The sequence below is a fragment of the Chondrus crispus genome, genomic scaffold (assembly GCF_000350225.1).
Source record: "Chondrus crispus Stackhouse genomic scaffold, scaffold_324, whole genome shotgun sequence".
NCBI classification, from domain to species: domain Eukaryota; phylum Rhodophyta; class Florideophyceae; order Gigartinales; family Gigartinaceae; genus Chondrus; species Chondrus crispus.
The window spans coordinates 41,767-58,729 of NW_005179215.1; the positions used below are offsets into that span (position 1 = coordinate 41,767).

At 49.0% G+C, this 16,963-nt stretch overlaps 3 protein-coding genes; 1 reads left to right on the plus strand and 2 right to left on the minus strand.

Moving 5' to 3' along the window:
* Positions 1-11,350: 11,350 nt before the first annotated feature.
* CHC_T00005932001 (hypothetical protein) lies at positions 11,351-11,731 on the minus strand. Its single transcript, XM_005717536.1, has one exon. The coding sequence runs from the start codon at positions 11,729-11,731 to the stop codon at positions 11,351-11,353; it is 381 nt and encodes a 126-aa protein (XP_005717593.1).
* An 81-nt stretch (positions 11,732-11,812) lies between these two features.
* Positions 11,813-14,461, plus strand: CHC_T00005933001 (hypothetical protein). XM_005717537.1 is given in 2 exon segments: positions 11,813-14,323; positions 14,324-14,461. 1 exon segment carries the CDS (start codon positions 11,813-11,815, stop codon positions 14,321-14,323), a length of 2,511 nt encoding a protein of 836 aa, XP_005717594.1. The 3' UTR covers positions 14,324-14,461.
* A 925-nt stretch (positions 14,462-15,386) lies between these two features.
* On the minus strand, positions 15,387-16,850 carry CHC_T00005934001 (hypothetical protein). The gene has a single exon (XM_005717538.1). It carries the CDS (start codon positions 16,848-16,850, stop codon positions 15,387-15,389), a length of 1,464 nt encoding a protein of 487 aa, XP_005717595.1.
* Between the last annotated feature and the right edge of the window lie 113 nt (positions 16,851-16,963).

Sequence of the window (16,963 nt, forward strand, 5' to 3'; positions counted from 1 at the left end):
AAGCGTTGCACTTGGCCATTTGTCTGGAGATGGTGTTCTGTTGTGAACCGTTGTTTCATCGCCAACATCTGGCTAACAGAACTGTACACCCTCGACATGAAAGCGTGAATGTTATTGGAAAACAGATAGATCGAAATCCTATATGGGTAAATACAATATTCCAGGAAGGCAACAGCTACGGTTGCAGCCGTTGTATTCCATAATAGTACTGATCCTGTGCGTTTCGTAAATCAATCGGTGATTACCAAAAAAGTGCTTGTTACGGTGTGCGGTTTCCGTCAGCAGTCCGAGAAGGTCCACAGCGATAAATTCGAAGGGACCGGCAGCCAGAATCACGCGAAGGTAATTCAGGAGCTTCGGTATATGTCCTCGATTGGTAGCACAACTCGGAGATTGCGGGACAAAGTTATAGACGTTACTAGCCATAAATTTCCAATAGAATTCCCGTCGAAGAGTTTTATACATTCTTGCGCAGCCCGGGTGCCCTTGCAAGCAGGGAAAGTTAACGAGGTACAGCACTCTCTCACCGAGCGTTTTCGAAACGAAGATGTGTAATAGCGCATCTAGAGTAGGTCTTCGAACGAGAAAGTCTCTAGAGTCTACCTCAAAATGAAATCCGGGAGTACCAGAGAGTTTGGCGAGCTCCTCACGATAAAAGTCTCCCGCTTGTTCGAGCAAAATCTTTTCACCAGTAATGGCCTTTGCCTCCGTATCTTCCGATACCCGAATCTCTACCGGGTATGGAGTTACCACTTCGGATATGTCTTCTTCATACAGGAGGGTAAAATGCGAAATCTCAACAACGAGGGGAGTCGCATGCAATCCCGTGGTGGGTAACCTGGACATTGCATCGGAGAGGTTGTGCTACCGTCCTGGGTTAGTCGTTACGGTTTACTTGAATTCGGAGAGTCGCAATCTCCATCCAACTGACCGTCCTAATGAATAACTTCGGTTTAGCAGCCACTGTAGCGGTTGGTGATCCGTTCCTATCGTAAATACGTTTCCTTCAAGGTATGGTCTCAAAGTGAGTGAGATCCGCACATCGCCGAGACATTCATTTTCGGGTATCGTATAATTAAGTTCTGCCTTTGTCAATGTTCGGCTCCGATTGCCTACAGGATGTTTTCCAACTGGTTTGCACTTGAAGCAGGCAGATAAGAACTTTTACATAGGACGCATCTGTATCCACGAAAAAGAGACTACTCCGTGGAGGTGATGCCAGAAATGGTAGCTCTAGCAGTTTCCTCTTGAGTTTATGAAAAGCAGCATACTATTCATCCGGTAAATGATCGAACAACGCAGATTGGTCTTTCATAGGTTTCCTCGTTAGGAGAGACGCGACCCGAGCGTACTTCGGGAAAAAGCGTCTGTAAACGTTACAAACACTTAACAAGGAACGCAACCCTGTTTGACGCTTGGGGAAATGCATTTTCTGGGGGTACCACATTCTTGGTGGCTACTTCGAATTTTCCTGGTCCAATCACGTGGCAGAGGTAGTCCACTGACAATTCAAAGTATTTGCACTTTCCCGACTTTAATGAGACTCCCGCGGCTTCCAGTAACGTCAATACGGTCCCTAAATGATATAAATGATCCGCAATGTTCCGCCGGTATATAATGAAATCGTCAAGATATACCAAAGCGAGTTGCCGCTTACACCTCGGAAGGACAATATCGCCAGTTCTCCGAAAAGTCGTCGGTGCGTTCCTCAATCCAAATGACATACGCAAGAAGCAGAATAGTCCCTCATGACAAGTAAAGGCCGTCTTGTCTCGATCTTGTTCATCGACCTCCAATTGCCAGTATCCACTTCGCTTTTAAAAACGCGCTTCTTCAAAACGTACAGCCGCGCTGTACCCTCCGGAACTGGCTCCCGCTTTTGTAGCGAACCTTTTCATTTAGTTGCGATGACGTTGCTCGACAATCTCGTGACACACGTCCAGAGCGACTGTGGTACAAACTCGTGCCACTCTAGTATCTTTTTTCGCACGACTCGTGTACACGTGTATCTAGATAACTCAAGTGCCCCGACGTACAGTACCAAGCCCATTTTCACTGCCCTGCCCGCTTTCGACACGCACACACGTGGACCTACTACCGTGCCTGTACACGTGTGTACTATGACGCGGCCTGGTGAGCTCTAGCCGTTACATCTCGACCGCGATCTAGTACAGTATATAGTGTCGTTGGCGCTTTCGCCGGATGGGTGTGGGGACAAACATCCAAGGACCAAGGAGGCGACTCTCGTTCTTGGTTTTGCGCGGTACTAACTTCTCGTTCACGCTCTCTCGTTCTCCTCGCTCGCGCCCTAGGACTCTCGAGGCCACGTCGAGTGTTGCCTCCCCGCTCGCGCGCTCGGTTTGCTGGCCGTGTGTTAGCCCCGCTGGGTCGAGAGCACCGCGTCGTTCGCTTCTAGTTTCCGTGGTTCGCGAGCACACCCGGGTTCTAAAGTCGCCCGAAAGCCTCTACCACTTCCCCTAGCTATCTAGTACACGACAACACTAACGACCCTTGTTTTAGCACGTGACCACGTTTCGCGTTCTACTGCAGCGACGAACTGAAAATCTCCACGAAGTGGTCTGGCCTGGCGCATATCCAACAAGCTCTCCCATTTGAAATGGATGAACCAGTTGAAGGCGAGGATGTCCCCGAAACCTCCGAAAGGTTCACTTCTAGTTGACCTATCTCTTCAACGCCCTGATTTAGGTCTGCGAATACTTCTGGTGTGGAGGACTGCGAGTCCTGACCTTCGTTCATCTGAAAAGCGCAAACGGGTACTCGCGCGCCGTGTTGCCCTGCTTGACGGAATTGTTCTCTTAGGAGATCTGGGAAACTCCTATGAGAATCGCCTAGCGCCTAGACGCATTGTGTTAATTGCGTGTAGGATAATCCACTTCAGGTTTCAAAATGGTTTCCGACTGCAGCACGCATTTCTGGTAGAAGGCCGTCCACGAAGGTGGATTTCAGTTGTCGTTCGGAAAAATTCGAACCCACGTCGATGAGTCTTGGCTCGCACTTGTTCCGTTTATTCCGTTTCCGTCTTCTCGGCTTCCTAAACCGTAGAAATCTCTTCGTCCGTAGCGTAAGGTTCTAACAGATAGCTAACCACTTCGGCGTACGTCTTGAGAACGTCCGTCTCTTCGTCTGAGTCAACAACCATATTCGTGGAGGTCTGTAAGCCAGGTTGCAAATTATCCCGAGCGGTTCCATTCAGAAAGTACTGTACGAGCCAAACCGCTACACCTTCATGGATACTGTTGTGATTACAAGCATCCTTAAACCTTGTCAGGAGGCCAAAATGTTGATAGATTCTCCACCAGAGAGTTTCTCTGGAGGCATCTGAATAGCCATAAGTTTGTAGTACGTGTTCACCTTACGTGCAGCTCCTGCTGGGTAGTCCGTAGAGCGATCGTTCAAACGGTACGACCGAAAGCTAACAACACGTCTGTGGCAGTCGTTAAGGGGAACGATCTTTCGAACCGGTGTCTTGCGTGCTGATGGGCGGTCATCGCCGTCAGATGCCTCGTTAGAGGAGCTGTCTCTACTGTTGGTGCTCGAGCTTTTCGCTGCTGATAAGCGTTTCTTCTTCCGATTCTTTCCGTGGTCCATTTTCCTGGACGCTTTGCATTGTTAGTTTCTCTTCTCGGTGTCACTGGACGAATCCTCAGGATCAGGGTCTGGGTCATCGGTCGGACGTGGAAGAACTATACCGGAAGAAACAGTAGGGGTTTCCATTGTCTGTGCCATACCAGTCGATGGTAATTTTGAAACCCGTCAGGAACGCGGCTGTAAATCAGCTGTCCTCTCACTACGTTCATTCGGCTGTTGGAGTATCCCCAGAAAGGGGGTTTTCTCGTGATTTCAGGCCGAAGAACCAACGATCTTGTTGAATTCATCCCTTGCCTCAGTAAAGAACAAACCTGGCGGTCTCTCTTCGAGGTACTTTTACACAAGAGGAGCAACTGATATTGGAATCCTGTTATCCAGTAGATTTTCCATCCAGACTGTCACCTGGGCCCTCAAGTCCGTATTACCCCAATGTTGGTGGGTTTCTCATAGCGAGTGGATATGGTACTGTAGTCTGTTCTTCAGTAACACGTCTAGTAGCTGTTCGCACGTCGAAGGTTAAAAGTCAGTGTATTTGGAGGATCTTGATTTGTAGATTCAGGAAGAGTACGAGAGCGTTGAACACGCAACAGCCGTTCCGGGTCAGAGACTGGCGCGGTTGTCGGTGTCTCGAGTGGACGACGACCTCGACGGGAATCTCGAGTTTATTAGAAGAAGACATCCCGATAAAACTAGTGAGCGGCACAGGGTTACAGAGGTGATTCACACACAACTTTTCCCGAAGTGATGAAATTTATCCTTTTCAGGTCTCAAACAAGCCTGGAAACTTGCAAAAAAGCTTGTTGCTAGGTCCGGAGACCAATTGTCGTGCAGAAAGTTCACATGTGATCGTAACTGTAGAGCAGGTTCCTGGTAGCGGTGGTAGAGCGAGATAAGAATCCACAAAGGGGTGTGCAATCGAACCGATAATGGAAACACTATAAATGTGTAGGCACACTGCCTGGAAGGTTATTCAGGCAAAGATGATACGGGCTGGGGCGGAGTCAGCCAGTTGGAAGCCTAAAGTTTGGGCCGAAGGTGCTTGCCATTACGACGTGGAGGCTCGGAGTAGGATGTACCTCTGATATACATCAATAACTAGCCATACCACTTTTCTACTACTGTACAAGGCCGATCAATGACTTACACTAAAACATCTAATATCAAAAACCATTACAGAGACCATTTGCTCGGTCAGCTACATTCGTCAATTGGAAACTATCCAACTACGGCTAGTCAAATCTCGCCAAAGAGTTATTCAAAGACGGCCAAGTGACTAGAGCCCACTATAACAGACATACGCACCCTCGCCCCGCGACCAATACAGAAATGCGCATCACGTCATGGAAACCCGCGCCAGACTTTTTCCCAGAAGTTCTATCTCAGGACAATTTCACGTATTTGGCGGTATTTTTAAAACTGTAAATATCCCCCATTTCTATTTCCGGCGTTACTGAATGCCATGTTCAAATATCTAAGCCTACTTTAAGCGCGGTTATCCATGATAGACCATATCCAACTGTCTTTTTCACGGCGAAACTGAACAGAGGGGTTTATAAGGCGCTTAGGGAACGATATTGAAAACACCAGCATTGAATGTGCATACATGGGTGGTAATGTCCTTATTTCCTCTCATTTCGCCTTAATAAACTTGGTGAAGCGCTAGTTGGTATTCACTGTAACTCAGGGCGTTATGCATAACGATTACCTTTGAAGAGTATTCAGGAATCATGATTCCTGAATACTCTTCAAATGTAATCTTGACTTTGCGATGGGATTAGATTTATTGTGTTTCTCCTAGTATTGCGATTTGGCTACCTTATTACCAACAGTAAGTCTGTGATTTAATGTTTATTGTTTAGAAGATAGTGTCAGTTAAGTGCCTCAACACAGTTGTTGATAGACAAGGACTACAAAAATCGATGCATTTCGAAAAAGTCAAATTACTAGACGAAACAGGGTATGTAAATATTTAGAAACAAATAATGTGTTGAAAATGACCCTTTTCCGTGACAAAATACTGCTCTGTCCTACAAATCATGAATTTCAGTAACATTATTGGATAGGTAATAGTGGCAAGAAGGAAAGATATATATAACCATTAGACAAAAACGCGAAGTTCCTAATTGGCGTTTGTAGCATGTAGACGTACTCCCTTGCCACAACAGTCCGAAGCTTCTCCAAACAGATCGCTTCATTTCGATTGGTAATCTCAAGTGGTTCTGACATGTTTTATCCAAGTTTTTCCAAACATGTTTGTCAAAGGTCCTTGTAAATGCGCAATGGTTGCTCCATGTAGTAGAAATGCCTATATAATTTTAGAATATTGCTGTTGCCCGTGGAGGACCTAATGAAAATCCTGGATGCATGTCGAGGACCGTATTAGTGCAAATAATGCTAATTACAATCGAATATTTGTTGCAAATTGATTGGAACATGGAAAGGAATCCTTTATGACCGGGCGGACCTTGATTACCGATGGAAATTTAGTATACACATTCATCCTACTACAATAAACTGGAGGCACGGAAAAGACAGGCCAGCCACTGACCTTCAACTTTTATTAGTGAACGAAACGTTTTACCCTGAAGCTCACGGTCTACCTTCTACCACTTCAACTTCGACTGACCTAACAATTGTAGCTGCTTCGAGAAATTAAGTTTACCAATTAGTTGTACTGGAGTAGACCGGTATTACTTTTGTTGATTTTACAGCTGATGTATTCCCAAGTATAGCATTTTTATATCATCAACCATTTATTGTAACTAATACAAAATAAAAAGTATTGGTTCTGTCAAGCAGCTCCCAGATAACCGGAATTAAATATATCCCTGTGTTACAAATTTGTTAGACGGTTCATTCGGTAGATTCATATCTGAAAATGGCTCTAGGGAGGCTTCAACTGCGACCTTCGAAGGTGACCGTTCTCGCGAAACTAGAAAAGCACAATGCAAAATCAGTTGGAGGGATGCATCTACCTGATGACAGAAGAGGGTGTGACTCTGGCAATGATTTGCATGTGTCAATACTGTAGTACAGTATGTAGATAGGGCCTAACGCTAGACTGCCGTGATGTGATACTCTAACGCGGTACTATTTTCTTTCGTACATTTCCAACCCGCAAAAATTGTACAGTACATTGTACAAAATGTTATACTAAAAGTCAAAACATGAGGCGTGCCTAAACGTCCAGCAAGGACTTCAGTAAAGTGTTCTGATTTTCTGTTACGAGCTGTTTCTCTGCTGAGTCATTCGGCCTCCCGCTGTTCGCCCTCCCGCTGTTCGCCCTCCCTTTTCCACTCCCCTTTTCAACGGTATTATTGCTCTACGTCGCCACGCGTGACACGACGAATATCCGTCCATCATACATGTTGTATGTTTATTGAAATACTCCAGATGATCTAAGAGGTATACATTATGGACAACGCCATTCGTAAAAGTAGTTGCCACAGAATGATGTTCCCTGACGTTGCTGTCTATGAAGAAACATTGCTTGAAAAACTGATGCTCAGTCTTTTATGAAAACGAATAAAGCGACTCTCTCCAGCTGTTCCTCAAACATTGGCGTTTGAGTGAGGCAGAGCAGTATCCCGGAGATGAAACCAAAATCTCCTGTGCTGCAAAGTTGCATGTGATGGTCTCCCCAACAGCAGTATACATGCCCAGTCATGCCCAATGTAGCATAGAAGGACAATGGTTTGTGGCTTTCACCAGAGTTGTGGAAATGCTTTTGGGTCGCCTCACGATAGATAAGGAAATGAATGTAGGATTTGCAATCAGTGTCATTGGATTCTGGGGGTGAAGAGGCAGAGATGCGAATCAAGTGGGAATTCCCGTCAATGGTGTGTAGAGGAGAGATGAGATGAGGAGGGCACACAAGGGTTACAACAAGTAGGGTGAAAGCGAAAACGAAAAACAGTCAGAAAGAAAGGAGGAAGTGAGAAATGACTCATCTGATTCCGCGCAAAACTGACTGCGACGGATCATCGAGTGGTGCCAAAAAGCATCATGGAATTGGTGTTGATTGGGGCTGGCGTGTCTGACATGTGGGCTCAAGCTCTGTGGACAACTAGCCATATAACAACAGCGACAGTCCCATGTCTGAGGCGGAGTGGAGTGTCCCAAGCGAGTGGGGAGTGAAGGACTGTGTGCGATCTGGGGCCTAAGTCTGAGATGAAAGCCCTCCACAGTTGCACCCAGCCTTAACTCATATCAACCCTCTTGAGTATCTTCCGCGGCAGGATTTATTGGCTCGTATTAATAGCTCCCTTAAACGCAAACGCTGTGGAGTCGCTCTTGATATGCTCTGTAGGAAGTCTGGTGTGTACAATGTGCAGCAAGTGTGGTGTCCACACACCCTCCTACCTCTTCCTGTTTGCGCTCCGCTCTTGTGAATAGGTGATCTGATCTGAGGACCGGCGGTACGTTTTTTTGGAGTGGCTGTGATGGCAATGATGTGGTGCCAACCCAAGCACACCCCCGCGGGACTAAAGATTTGATGGTCCATGAGAATTGCGCAGACTCTCAAGTTACAATTTCGTAACATTGCGATGAAGGGTATGTGCGATTCAACAAAGATCCGTAGCTGTCAGAGTCGCTGTGAGTCGGGAACGGACCAATGGAACCAGTGCTGAAAGTTACCATTGCTCCACTCCTCACAATAAGGGAAACCCCTTAGCTGGGAGAGTAGGTGTTTCTCAAATAGCATTTTCTGTACTCGGTGGGAAGGGAGGCAAGGAAAGAGACGGGATTTGGGTATCTACCCGATACTAGATAAAGGTGACAAGGCCAATCAGTTTTTCGATTGCGTGTCAAGGCTGGCAAAATAGAATGCAGGCTTGTGGTTTATGGATCCCAGAGCGAGAATCAAGAGCAAATACAAGACGGGAATGACATCAATGGAGATAGGGTTGGATGTTTTTCGACTCAGATTCGGTGCTGCTGGTACGTGAACGGAGAAAACTTTTTTCTTTTGTAGCACTCCGACTGAGAGGAAGCTATGGCGGAAAAGGATTCAGTGCATAAGTAAAGAATTATTTGAAATTGCTGGGCGTTGGAATTGGTAGCTTTTCCTTCACAGAATGCAGTGAAGGGGGTTAGTGACAAGTTTGCGTGATGCTTCTTAGAAGCAAATGTGAGTGTTTGAGAAATGGATGAAAGCACAAACTTGTCAGATCTGATGTTCATAGCAAAGGAAAACTTCTCGAAGCAGAGACTGCACGACACAGGTACATGATGTGGAGGAGGGTGTATTTATTTCCACACCATGCTGGTGGGAACGATTCTTGAGAAGCGAAGAAGTCGCATATGCTGATTTTCCTGTCCTCAGAACTATCTTTGGGGTACAAAAAACTTATTTCAGATTATTCATACGACACCTTCGTGCGGAAGAAAAGAGGTTAAAAGAATATTGGCCGTGTGAATGGCGAAAATCGAACAAGTCTCCTCCGCCAAAAAAGAAGAAGCTGAGAGCGCTGAGGGTGTATAATTTATCGAAAGGAATTCCATGGCATGACAACTTGTGAGGCGTGAAAGGGCGGCAGAGGTGAGGGTGGAGGGAAGAGGGAGGAATTGCGCGTGTGGCCTCTTGCGATGATGATGGTGGTAGGTTTAGGTGTCCGGTGACTCGAGGTTAGTATCGAGTTTTTGAATGACAGTGGGAATATCGCGATACTGTACAGACAATAGTCTCGGCAAGAGCCGAGAAGGTTTTTGGTTTAAGACGTCAGCATGATCAAAGGAGGTTTTGAGATTGTTCTTTTTTGGTTGGGTTGTCTGTGCTCCTTGTTGGCTCCGTGATGTGTAATGCGGTTGCCATGATGTTTTTGTGGTAAGCAAAGGGTACCAGTCGACTTTTGACAAGCCCTTGCAAGAGCTGCAATCTAATGACGGTATCTTCGCTCAACGACAAAGCATCTCTGTGGAGGCGCCGATGCAAGAACCCGGATGCAAGAGACAAGCGATTTCTCTGTTGACAACAATTACAGTACCACTCTGATCGTTATGCTGTAAGTACTGTACACACGTTTACACGTGTACACAAGAAAAAGCACTTGGATCGAGATTAGATAAGCTTCGTTTGATCGGGATGTGCGAAACGAATTTTGGATCTCTCTCAGTTTCATACCAGGTTTCATACCAGGTTTCATACCAGGTTTCATACCAGGACAAGGGCCGCAGCTCTCGTCCGCAGAACGAGGAGTCATCGGTTCGGCACGCATCCACCTCAATGTCCCCTCCTCCCCAAACCAACATTGCCATCGCATTTCTCCACAACTTGACCTCGTCTGACTCTGACAAGCTCGTTTGTCAACTGACCGTTTCATGCTTTCCTCGACAACGCCCGCTAATTCTTCTCTTGTCCCACCGCAGCAGCACGCCCGCCGGTCCCCACCTTCATCTCATTCAACGATGACCCCTTTGACAAGCAGTATAAACTACCGTTCCGATCGAACAGCTTTCCTTCTTCCTCATCCATTCCCCTCACCGCACCCGGCACGTCCATCCTCCCTCTCCACTTTCACCTCCAGTTCGCATTTCTCATCCCCGCCTCGTCGCCGCCGTACCAGACCCATTATTACCTCCACCGCCGCCCCCCCTACCCCCAGTGCGTCCTCCTCCACTCCCTCCGACCCCTCCTCCGACCCCGCCTCATCCTCTGATCCCTTCGAATCCTTTTCCAAGAATCTCAAGGCCTCCATTGATAACTCCTTCAATATCCTCCTCTCCCCATTCCTGGACTCCTGCTCTGTCCTCCAGCGTCGCTGGACTTTTGTCGGTGGTAACCATATCCTCCGCCCTGCCTCTTCCACTACCCCACGAGCCGTCCTCCATTTTCTCGGTGGCGCTTTCTTCGCCGCCGCGCCCCACATTGTCTACCGCACTTTTCTTGAACGCCTCTGCAACCGCGGCTATGTTATCGTCGCCACGCCATTTGAGATAGGATTTGACTATCTCTCCATCGCAGCTGACATCGCAGACCGATGGGAGCGAGTCGAGACTGACCTCGCACTAGATTATGGCCCCTTGCCGGTCATCGGTCTAGGGCATTCTGCAGGCTGCGTCTTCCACGCCCTCTCCTCGTCCCTCTTCGATGAAGAGGCGCCGAAAGCTGCAAATATTCTCGTCTCTTTTAATAATCGAAAGGCCGAAGATGCTATCCCCATGTACAAGCAGCTCGTCATCCCCACAGCGGCTGGCGCTGTAAGCTTGAGCGATGCCTTGCCAGAAGATTTGCGAACCGCCTTTCGCGAGTTCCCCATGAACGTGGACGCAGCGGTGGAGGGTTTTTTTTTCACGCCACAGCGCATGCGCGAAAATGTCCTTCCTACGGTTAAAGAGTCAAGGAAACTTGTCGAACAAGTGTGGCCCCTTCTCGAGGAGCTTGTCGGACGCGGCCCGAGGGTTGAGGAGTCTGCTAAATCGGACGAGACTGCCGAGGAAACAACTGGCTCCGCTCCTTCGACGGAGGTGAAGGAATTCTATCCAAGCCCAGAAGAGGTTGAGAAGTCAATTTCCAGCTTGTACGCGGTTGAAAATACCCTTGTCGTACAGTTTCGAGACGATACATTAGATGATTCGGAAGCTGTGGCAAGTGCTTTGCGGGGCAAGGGAGCGCCCCATGACATCAGCATGGTGACGATAGATGGGAGCCATCTGACGCCTCTTGCCCAAGACCTCCCTGATTTTGTGAGTCCGCCTATGTCTAGTGAGAGTATGAGGGAAGGAAGGGAACCTGGGTTGTTTAGTGTGCTTGGGGCTGCAGCTCAGGAGAGTGTGAACGCACTTGGGCTGAGGGAATTAACAGCGTTGGAGGCTGTGATTGATGAGTGGATTCGCAAAGGCATTGAGGAAGACCAATTTTGATTTGCGCCTGAATCGACATTTGGAGACTTAACCGGTTTTGTGTGAGAGAAGGTCGCCGGCTGCTAATCGACTTCTCTTGCTCGCTCTTAGGAGCGCCCAATAGCATAAAAAAGCTAATAGCGTTTCTTTTTTTGTTTTTGTTTTTGTATTGTACATAAAGAGCTGAATGCTTGAGCGCTTGGTCTTTGATAGATGTATAATGCGACGAGTTGCGGCGCAATACGAAGAAGTTGCTAATCTTGGTCGATGTCGCGGTCATCTGAGGTCAAGTTCTCGGGGGAGGAGCCCAAAAGGTTTCATCGGTGGCGTGTGCCAGCAAGGGCCAATCCACGACCCAAGTATGACAGAGGTCCCTACAAGTGTTCAACGCGAACTACAAGTTCCCAGGACACTGGCCGCACCACTTCACGAGGCTACCCCTTCCGTTCCCCTCCCCCTTTCCCCCTCGCCGCCACCATCTCCCATCTCGCCCTCTTCTTCTCTTTCCTTCCTAGCCCATCTCCTGACATGCGACCATCCCACGCATCCCGGGCGCACTAGCAAGCGGGCAATGGCAGCCTCCGCAGCTCCGCCTCCCCTTCACTCCGGCCTGGACTACCTCGTAGTCCTCGACCTCGAGGCCATCTGTGACGACCCCGCCGACTCCTACCATCACGAAATAGTCGAGCTCCCCTGGCTCGTCTTCGACCTGGCTACAAACACCCCGCGCGATCACAAGCAAATCTTCATTGCCCCGCTATGGAATGCAAACCCCAATCCCCCACCCGATGCTGTGCGCGGCTTGGGGACCGACGTCGTCTTTGCTGACTCGCTCGCAGACGCTATCCTTCACTTTGACACCTACATTTACCAAAGCTTCGTCGTTGCCGGGAAGAGCTTCTACCTTCTCACAGATGGCCCGTGGGACCTCAAAGACCTGCTCTTTGTTGAAGCGGCGCGCAAAGCCGTCATCCTTGCGCCCTACTTCCGCACCTATATCAACCTTCGAGCCGATTTTCAGCGTTGTTTTCCCGCCGCCCCTCCCCCGACAGACCGCAAGACCATGTTCAGCTATCTCAATATTTCTACGGAGCCGCGTGCCTCGGGTCTCGAGGAGTGCGCAGCTCTCGCCTCAGTTGTCCAGTGTCTCTTGCAAGCGGGGCATGTCTTCTCTCAGCCAGAGTTTGTTTCCGACTACGAATGGTCCACTATTCCGAACCGCATTCCTGCAGTGGCCACACCGCTCGCCTCAGCTGTTCCTGTGGGAGGTATCATCAGACTGCGCGGCTTGCCTTGGACCTGCATCGAACAAGACATCGTCGAATTCCTCCACGGAATTGCCATAGTTCCAGCGGGCATCCACTTTGTCAGGAATGCACACGGCAAAGCTACAGGAGAGGCGTTCGTCCAGTTGGACAGCGCAAAGGGAGTCAGTTTAGCACTCTCCAGACATAAAGAGATGATGGGCAGGCGTTACATTGAAGTATTTAAGTCGTCTCCAGTGGATATGTCCAACCATCTAGGTCGTGCAGATGCGCGGCGATATATGAATGCTGCGCACATCCACTCGAATAAGGGACTTCCCAGTACATCTGTGATGGGTCAGACGCCGACTCAAGCGTACTCGAGCACCGCGTCTCAGTCGTCACAAGTGTCTGTGGGGAGCTCCGGTGTAGATTATGGCCCGATGTCTTCCTTTCCTCCGAACGCTACCATTGGGATGATGCCGTCCTCAAATGTCGCGAGCCACAACTTCAGCAGCGGAAGCTCTTCGCTTCTTTCTCATCCACATGGAGTTTCCTCCCGGACAGTACTTGATCCAGCATCGACCATTCCCCTGAATCATTCAAGTGTTATCCCTGCGGCCGCGATTGGCTCTTCTTATATCGTTAAAGTTGTAGGACTGCCGAAAAACACGGGGGCGGATGATTTGCTCCCGCTGTTTGATGACTTGGAAATCGTGGGTACAGGTATTCACATTGTTACTCGTGGTACGAATGAGATCGAATGTACAGGTGAGGCATACGTCGAGTTAACGTCCGAAGCGTGGGCGAAGAAAGCGATCACGAGGAGCGGGGCCACTGTAATAGCTGCGACGGGGATCAATCCTGGAAGCCCAATCCCGACGGGGCCAGTTGAAATTCGAAGATCGTCCACTGCGCAGTTGCGGGCGGCCTTAGCGCCCCAGGCTTCAGCCGAGGAAAAAGTTCACGAAAAGCAAAAGGACCGAGGTAAGAGAAACGGAACCGGCCCGAAAGGTACGAAAGGTCACAAAGGGAGTCCGGTAGGCACAAGATATTTTCTTCGAATTCGGATCATTGATGACAAGATGAGAACGGAGGATGTCAGGAAGCTCTTTGAATCATTCGGCACCGGAGACGATGATGTGAAGTTTATCAAAAGTTCTACTGGCAATGGGAATTTGCCCAGTGGTGAAAAGATGCAAAGCAAGGGACGGGTGGCGCGAGTCACATTTCGTTCAAAAGAGGCCAGAGACACGGCGATGTTTTCGATCGAAAAAGGGGCTCTGGGAGGGCAACAAGTTTATCTAGAAGACGGTGGTAATGATTCCCGAAGCCATAAGCCAGCTATTGAAAAATCTTCTGGAGGCGCTGCGGATGGGTCCGTAGAGGGAGGCGATCGGGTAGTTCGCATGCGCGGTTTACCTTACACTTCGACCGACGAGGATATTGTACAATTTTTTGATGGGTATACGATAGCCCCGGGGGGTATATCGCGAGGGAAAGACAGACATGGCCGTGCTAGTGGAGAGGCTTGGGTGACCTTCGTGTCGGAGGAGGACGCGAAAAATGTCGTTTCGACTTTGGACAAAGCTCATATGGGGAGCCGATATATCGAGCTGAAGTTTTAAGAAAAGTACGCGTAAAAGACAGCGGGGAGTGTGCTCCTATAACTCCTCCCTGCTTAGTTCATCGTGTGGGGGAGAATCGGGGGATATCGAATTAGACGCAATACCGTAGACTATTAAAGAGGGAAACATTATCCGAAAGCGTAGAAATTGGGAACTACAAGAATGCTTTCAAGCAGTACCTCTCATAAAACACTTTAACAAGATTGATTCAAGAGAAAGGCGCGAAACGATTTGACAAAAGTAGTTCAGGAAAAAGGAAATAAGCTGGGGAAGGTCCAGAGAGAGATGACGTAGAAACGTAGCCGCTGTCTCGGAGAAGTACCAAATTGTTATAGGACGGTATGGAGAGCACAAAGAGACCCACCCCTCTTCAAAGGACACGGCAGTAACCAGTGCGACATCCCCAGATAATTAGTTTGTCAAGCTCAGAAATCAGATCGCTTGCGACTTTCCGTGCGATTTCTTTAGCCATGGCAGGCACCCTTCAAAAGAGAAATCGCAAGGGAGCGCTCAGGGACAAAGTTGGTTTACAAGTTAATGGGGGCCTATCGAAATCTGATCCTCTACTGATTGATGATCCTCTACTGTTTGATGCCCGGGAATGTGGAAGCTATTGCCGCATGTCTTGGGAGTCGCGGCTCTGGGACGGCAGAACAAAGATATTGTTCTTCTAACCACATCTTCCCTCGTTTGTATTCATCAACCACAATTCACATTCTCAGGTACACACACATGTTTCGCTAAGCTTCGGATCAGCCGCCTCCCTTCTTGAGCAGCAGTTTGACATTAGGAGCGATCATTCCTATGCAGAATAGAATCGCCTTGTCAAGGGTACAGGCTTTCGAGCCCTTGAGCTTCAGATAATGTCCATCAGATTCGGACAAATACATCGGATATCAAACTTGTTGACTGAGAAGCAGATAGAAAGACCAGACTAGTTAATTAATGAATCATGGGAGAGATCATGCAACACACCGACGTGATGGAAGCCTCCTTTTGCTATACACAGCGCCGGAACAGCGCCGACCTTGACTGTGTTTTCATTCGACCAAGAGATAACGTATCATATCTCGATAAATTCCCCAAGCAAAACCTGAACGACATGGCCATTTTCGTCAGAGATCGGATACAAACAGCCTTTCATGCGCATGTACTTGATCTTGTCCATTCCAACTTCGGCATGACCTTCCCGTTTGACAACATGTTGCCTTCTGCGATAAGAAAACACGTTCGGTTCACCATTCATAACTGATGCCATTCTGGCAGCATGCACAACTGTAAAGCGAAGATGAGCGACATCACTCGAATGGACATGCTCCCACAATAGACTTCCAACCTGGCCACCCATTGCTGTACCACACCTGCTATCAACGTGCCTGTTACCCAAGACATACCCATCCAATTTTGCAACAATTACTCGATAGAGGCTCCCAATGTTGGCGGCTAAGGGTGGCAAAATAGCTCCTTCCTCTCCCTTGCCGCGTTCTTCCTCCGGAGTCGACGGTGACCACATGAGTTTCACAAACATCCCAGCTTCAGCAGCAGTGAGTGAATCTGCTTTCTCTGTTGATCCCAGTGCCTCTCTTTCTGGGAGGCGTGAGGTGGCAGCAATATTTTGGTTGGTCACCTCCTGAAGCATGTTCTTGAGACGCGATATTTCTTGATCCTTTCGTTCGACAGTCTCTTGAAGCTCTTGCCATCTCTTCTTTTGAGCAACACGGAAACGCTTGGCGCTCTCCCTGTTTTGAGCTCGTTTAGCGTCAGGAGTGGTCTTGACTCTACTCGGCCTCGAAGCGAGCTTGGCATCATGGCTCGATGAGCTTGGCTCTCTTTGCTCATAATCGTGATCGACATCCATCATTGCGTCATTTGGGGACACGGCGCGACCAGCAAGTCGCATGGACGTGAGGGCGTGCGAGGCAAAGTCGGTGCTGGAAAATCTCTGAGCTGCGTTCTGAAACAACTCTTTTCGAGCACTGCCATGTAGACTGTGAGTGACGGCTTTTCTACCGTCGGCCGGGATGTAGCTCTCGACGCTATTCGAAGCCGATGTATGCTTGGAAGCGTAGCCCCCAAGTGGATTGGACGACAGTGGACGAAGCACCCCAGGACTCGGAACTGGCGAGACTCTCGGAGCTGGAGAGACGCCTGTCTCTGGAAGTGGTGAGATGCCAGATCCCGGAGGGCGGAGTTGCGGAGTATTTGGGGAAGCAACCTGCCTTTGAGAGTGATGGCGGACGACCGGCGAATGGGGCCGATTAGAATCCCTTACAGACGCAGCAGCAGCGGCAGCAGCGGCGCGAAAGCCTGGTTTTATAGAGAAGCCACTCTTAGTGCGACTGAGTCTCTTAGAAGATCCATGGGCTACACCCAGACTAGCACCCACGGCAGGGCCGCGGGATTGGCGATATGCACGTGCATCGGGTCCCGGAGCGTCCGGAAACTGTTCCTTGTTGACGGTAACGTGCGGTACAGAACGAGTTCGGGAGATGTGATGCGAGATGTCGGTGGCAGGAGCCGGCTGCATGGAAGCTGCGAGATGAGAAAGGGAGAGAAGAGACGATGGCGCTGGTTTGGGATCCGTTGCGGAAGGGAGGAGGAGGTTGGCGATGGAGGCGGAGCGAGGATTGGGGTTGTCTT

What these genes read in the sequence shown, in the direction of transcription:
- CHC_T00005932001 (XM_005717536.1), bottom strand. Translation starts at nt 11,731, where the DNA reads ATGACCGCGACATCGACCAAGATTAGCAACTTCTTCGTATTGCGCCGC.
- CHC_T00005934001 (XM_005717538.1), bottom strand. Translation starts at nt 16,850, where the DNA reads ATGCAGCCGGCTCCTGCCACCGACATCTCGCATCACATCTCCCGAACT.
- CHC_T00005933001 (XM_005717537.1), top strand. Translation starts at nt 11,813, where the DNA reads ATGACAGAGGTCCCTACAAGTGTTCAACGCGAACTACAAGTTCCCAGG.